This window comes from Aotus nancymaae, unplaced genomic scaffold, assembly GCF_030222135.1.
Source record: "Aotus nancymaae isolate 86718 unplaced genomic scaffold, 86718_ANA_hifiasm-v0.15.2.pri h1tg000011l, whole genome shotgun sequence".
Lineage (NCBI taxonomy): Eukaryota > Metazoa > Chordata > Mammalia > Primates > Aotidae > Aotus > Aotus nancymaae.
The window spans coordinates 33,408,739-33,414,638 of NW_026988422.1; the positions used below are offsets into that span (position 1 = coordinate 33,408,739).

At 33.5% G+C, this 5,900-nt stretch overlaps 1 protein-coding gene across 1 annotated transcript; it reads left to right on the forward strand.

Moving 5' to 3' along the window:
• The first annotated feature begins 4,162 nt into the window (after positions 1-4,162).
• LOC105729618 (olfactory receptor 4F15-like) lies at positions 4,163-5,101 on the forward strand. The gene is given in 1 exon segment (XM_012470541.2): positions 4,163-5,101. A coding segment is annotated over 1 exon segment (939 nt).
• Positions 5,102-5,900: the final 799 nt, after the last annotated feature.

Sequence of the window (5,900 nt, forward strand, 5' to 3'; positions counted from 1 at the left end):
TATTAAATTCAAATACTAGTTCCCTGGCACTAACTAGAGAGGATGACTTCATAAAATAAACTCTTTGGAGTATTCTTTCTTCATATTTTTAAGATAAAAATTGTTAAATAAAAATTTTCTATTCAAAAATTGTAAGAGGTTATTTAGATATCCAATTCCTTTTCCCAGAGGTAAGCAGTGTTAGTTTTTTCTTTTGTATCATTTATATCTGATTGCTTGTGCATATATAAAATATTATGTCTTATCCTTTCACTTTAAAAAATATGAATGATTTCCTATTATTTGGAAGCATTTCATATCTGTACAAAGAGAGCTTTCCCATGCTTTTCTTATTGTTTCAAAGTATTCTATTATATATTCTATGATTTATTTAGCTAATTCCTCATTGATGAACATTTCCTCCAATTTTGTACAATTACAACTATCTTAAAAATTCTTTTGTCTAAAAAAACACATATTGTCACTAACACCATCTGATACACAGTCCATTTTCAAGTTTTCTCAGTTTTCACAAAGATATTTTTACAGCTTTTATTTTTACCTTTGATATATCTATGAAAAGTTATTTCATGTTTTAAGTTTCATCCCCTCTATTCCTCTTTTTAAATTAAATTCAAGATTTCTTGGATTGTGATTATAGTATGCTATTTGCACTATTTCTAATTTTTGAGATTTCTTGTGGTATAATATATGGTCACATATATGGTCTACCTGGATACTTGAAAAAAAGGAATAATCCATTTTAGGTTTCAGAGTATGATGTTACTTAGATCTACATTATTATTTCTGTACTTTAGGTCTTTTACATTAGGCTTACGTTTTTTATCTCTTTTTCCCTCCATTTGTGATTCACTTATAGCTTTCTCTGTTGGCTTGCCAGGATTCTGGGTGACAATTCCCTTGGATAAATGAACTTATATTGGTGAGTCTCCATACTATCATTTGGTCAGTACTCCCTGTGTGCTAATTAGCCATATCTTTCAATAATAGCATTTTTATAGTTGTTTGTACATGAAGCAATGCTAGTTCTAACCACGATTGAATGTGGTTAAATCTTTGGAAACAGACACGCCTTTGGTCTTTAAATAAGTACATTGGTGGCAACATAGAAATGATTAGGGATATTGACTTATAATACTCAAGTCCCCAGTGGTCAGTATTGAATAGATGTTTCTAATGACAAGTTTGCTTTGTATAGAAATTAATTAAATGTACTTTGTACAAATGTACTTGCTCATTAAGCTTCAGTTGAGCTTAATGAGCAAGAATCAATACAAATGAGAAGAAAAAGGACATGAAATCAGAATCTAAAATTGCTTTCATTTCTAAAAAAACAAAAAACCTCATTGCTATCTAAAGTTGAAATCCAAAGAAGGGAGTTAGCATGGTTTTGTGGCAGTCTTGTAAGTGGGAATAGGATCTGATTTGCTTTAGTTCTAGGATTTATTTTATTTATTGGCATGGAGACAGAACACCTTTGTTTTCTTCACTGATTAGATTGTAGTAAGAACTGAGTCTCTTATGGAAAGCTGAAAGATTTTTTTTTGTGGATCAAGATAATGGCAGTCTGGGAACTTAACCAGGATGCTCTGAGCTGCAGGTATTGTACACATTCACCTTCTGCTACTATGTTTATTTAAAAAGCCAGGATAAATTATAGATGCATTTGAAGTAGCTTAAGAAACCCAGATGTTGTGAATACTTAAAGACAAAGCTATCTCCTCTTTCACTTAGATCTGCCTAGGGTGCGAGGATAGAACATGGGCCATTCAGAAATGGACTAAGATATATCATACAATCAGAAAGTCATGAGGAAGAAGCAGTTTTCTCTCTATATTGCCTGAGAGGTAAACCAGAGTATCAGTCTCATTTCTACCTCTTATTGTTCTACTTTGTTGCTTCCCCTCTCTTGGTCTTGACTTCTCTAACTGTAAAAAGGAGCCAATAATACCAACTTTCACAGTTTTTGTAGATATCAGACAAAATAGTGTATGTTAAGCAGTAAATGTGTTTTGCACGTGGTCACCACTGTTTTTGTTTTACCTTGGTTATCATTATTTCCACAGAAAGCTCACCAACCAATGCTCCAGACTGGGAGATATTCCCTGATAATGTCTTAGTAATTCTTTAAGCTCAAACATGAAGCTGTATATTGAAATCAACTAGATCCATCTCTTAAAGTACAGCTTAGATTCTGTTTCCTTTCCAAAGACAGCTCTGATCACCCTGGCTTATGAGTATCTTTTCTGCTTCTAAAACTTTATGATCATATTATATTTGAAATTTTTATACATTTTTTATTATTTATATTTTTGTGTGTGCTAAAATGTAAAATCCTTAAGAGTAGTAAATGTGTTAATACTTCAATAAGTAAATAGTGCCCATTGTATATGGAAGGCTAGCAAATGTTTGTTGATTGGTTACAAATGGTTATGATAAAGGGCAAAATAAATGACACAGCAGATTTATATCTGTTATTTAGCAGACTATAGATTTATATGACATGCTAATTGAGTCATAAAGGGAGTCAGATAAGAGGGAGATTGCTGTGAAGACAAAGTCTTGTATGGGATATGTGACTTATAACTGACCACAAACAAGGGAAAGAAATGGTGAATATGTAATCTTTATATATCCTGCATTTTTACTTAAAAACTGTAAAACATTTTCAAAACCCTGAATAAATTTTTCAATATTTTTCAATAACTATGACATTCTATCACATGCATATGCTATATCTTTTTAATAATTCTGTTATTACTTAGCATTTAGGTTTTCTTCCCATTTTTATTATTATAAATATTTTTCATTAAGCATCTTCTTCATAAATTTGTTTGTATTTATTTATTTTAATTATGTTATTAGTTGAAATGATGGCCATTTCAAAGGTTCTTAACAGAATTTGCCAGATTTCTTTGCAGAAAAATTGTCAACATTTATACTCACCTAGTCATACAAATCTCATTTTACCATTTGATTACTTTTTGGAGAAGATATTTGTATTCCAAATTTACTTATGTTTGCTAATGATGCTTTTAAACTATGTCATATGTGCTGGAAATGAGTAAATAAGAGCCAAGAAAAAAAAAAGAAATGATGAATATGGTAGCTGCCTGGGGCAGAAAATGTCATCATTGTGGTGAACTTTATTACATAATGGGACAGCATAGGATTATAAAATAATAGAAATGGTAGACTTGGAAGGATTGTCTCCACCTCTTTATTTTACAAATAATACAACTTAGTTTAAAAAGTGTGTCAAGTATAAAGGGAATGGGAGGAAAAACTTGGTCAAATTTCCATGAGCTTAGCGCTACGACTTGATCACACTTTTCTGATTCCAAGTGCAATGTTCTTTCCACCATTCCATGAAACATGAAAAGTAAGCATGACCAATGATCTTTAGATATCAATTGTGTGTACTTGTTTTTGCTATGTTGCATGAGCTCTATTCATGTGTACATTCTGCAGCATAAATCTCTTCCCTGGCCTTGTCTTTCTCCACCATATGTTGTCACACCTCAGGCTTTGTGATCACCTCCCCTCCCTGGGCTGAGCTACAAAATCTTAGGGTTTCTACATTGTTTTCTCTTCTTATGAGGAAAAGGTGAATATAATTTGATAAAACTGTAATATCATAAAGCTGAACATAAGAGAGTATGAATAACAGTAATATATTGCACATAGAAGCAATCAGAAAGGTAAGAAAAATAAAGGTCATCAGAAATTGCTTGAGGTTTGGGGAACTCTATGGGCAGGAGTAACAAACTGTGAGGGAAAAATCAATGAGTTCATCTTCATTTCCTCTTTTTTTCCCCTCATATTATTCCAGTGCATTTAGCATTTGTTTTTGCCTGATCTTCTTTTATTAATTAAGTTATTTATTATACTTTAAGTTTTGGGGCCTTCTTTTATCCAAACCTGTAGATTGTTAGGGAGTCTAGGGAATGAGGAGCAGTACTTTGTGACAATGAGTTACTGCCTGTTTTCTGCAACTACAGTTTAAGGGGTTATACAGAGATGTTTTGGCTCTGTAGGTAAAGCAATTTTTTTTCTTTTTTACAGTTTGAAACTCATGCAGTCAGAGACTCCCCACAAAGTTTGACTTTCTCTTTACTCTCCTTTTCAGATAATATTAGAGTCAGCTCTGCTCACAGAGGCAATGGATGGAGCCAACCTCTCTGTGGTGTCTGAGTTTGTGTTTCTGGGACTCTCCAACTCATGGGTGATCCAGCTTCTTTTTTTCCTCTTTTCCTCTGCATTCTACATGGCAAGTGTGGTGGGAAACCTCCTCATTGTGTTCTCTGTAACCTCTGACTCCAACTTACACTCCCCTATGTATTTCCTGCTGGTCAATCTCTCCTTTCTTGACCTAGGAGTTTGTTCTATTGCAGCCCCCAAAATGATTTATGACATTTTTAGAAAGCACAAAGCCATCTCTTTTGGGGGCTGTATAACTCAGATCTTCTTTATTCATGCTGTTGGGGGCACAGAGATGGTGCTGCTCATAGCCATGGCCTTTGACCGATATGTGGCCATATGTAAGCCCCTCCACTACCTGACCATCATGAACCCATGAATGTGCATTTTAATTTTGGCTGCTGCCTGGATCCTCGGCATCATTCACTCAGTAGCCCAACTGGCTTTTGTCATAGACTTGCCCTTCTGTGGCCCTAATGTATTAGACAGCTTTTACTGTGATCTCCCTCAGCTCATAAAAGTTTCTTGTACAGAGACCAATAGACTGGAGTTCATGGTCACAGCCAACAGTGGACTCATCTCTGTGGGTTCTTTCTCCATATTAATTATTTCTTACATCTTCATTCTGGTCACTGTTCAGAAACATTCTTCAGGTGGTTTATCTAAGGCCCTCTCTACTTTGTCAGCTCATGTCACTGTGGTTGTTTTATTTTTTGGACCATTAATTTTCTTCTACATCTGGCCCTTTCCCTCATCACATTTGGACAAATTTCTTGCTATCTCTGAGGCAGTTCTCACTCCTTTTTTGAATCCAGTCATCTATACATTCAGGAACAAGGAGATTAAGGTAGCAATGAAGAAACTTTGCCATCAGCTTGTGAGTTACAGGAAGATATCCTAGCTATTCTAAAGATAAACAAAAATGTAGCTCTGCACTGGAAGACAAAGGAAAAAATAAAGTCATCAAAATTTATATCTCGATTACTTCTGTGTACTATGTTACATTTAGGCATTTACCACATTATTTGTGTATCTCTAGTACTCTAATCAATAGGGATAAAGGGAGCTAACATTAGAGACTTCTATGTTTCAGACCCTATGCTTGATGTGTAATATAAATCATTTAATATTCATAATAACTCTGTGCAGTATTTTTACCTCAATAATATTTTTTATAAATTAAGACATGCTGTGTGTTCACTCTTTATAATTACTATGTAAAATGTTTTGAACCTAAGCTGTTTTTCACCAAATTCACCACTTTCATTAATCTCTCTCAAAAGGTGCCAAATAGAGAATGTTTTCAGTAATTCACTGTTGGAAGTTAGTACATTATTCCTCTTCACTATCATACTCTTCCTGTTTTGAATTGCTTAATGTCCTTTTCTCAAACTATCTACCAAACTGTCATAATGCCTAATTGCTTTCATTTCCCTCCCTCTTGTTTTCGTATATGCTTGCTTTTTGTATCCTTTGGCTACTTAGAGAACTCTTGATTGTATAATAGATTAATGTAGGGAAAATAAACCTCTTTGTATTTTTCCTTTAATTCTTGCTTTTTTAACTTAGAGAACTGTTGATTGTATAATAGATTAACTTAGAGAAAATTCACATTTTTGTATTTTTCTTTTAATTCTTGCTTTTTTATGTGTCTTTTTTCTGAAGTGTTTCCCACTTTAAAATTTTATATTTAAATCTTG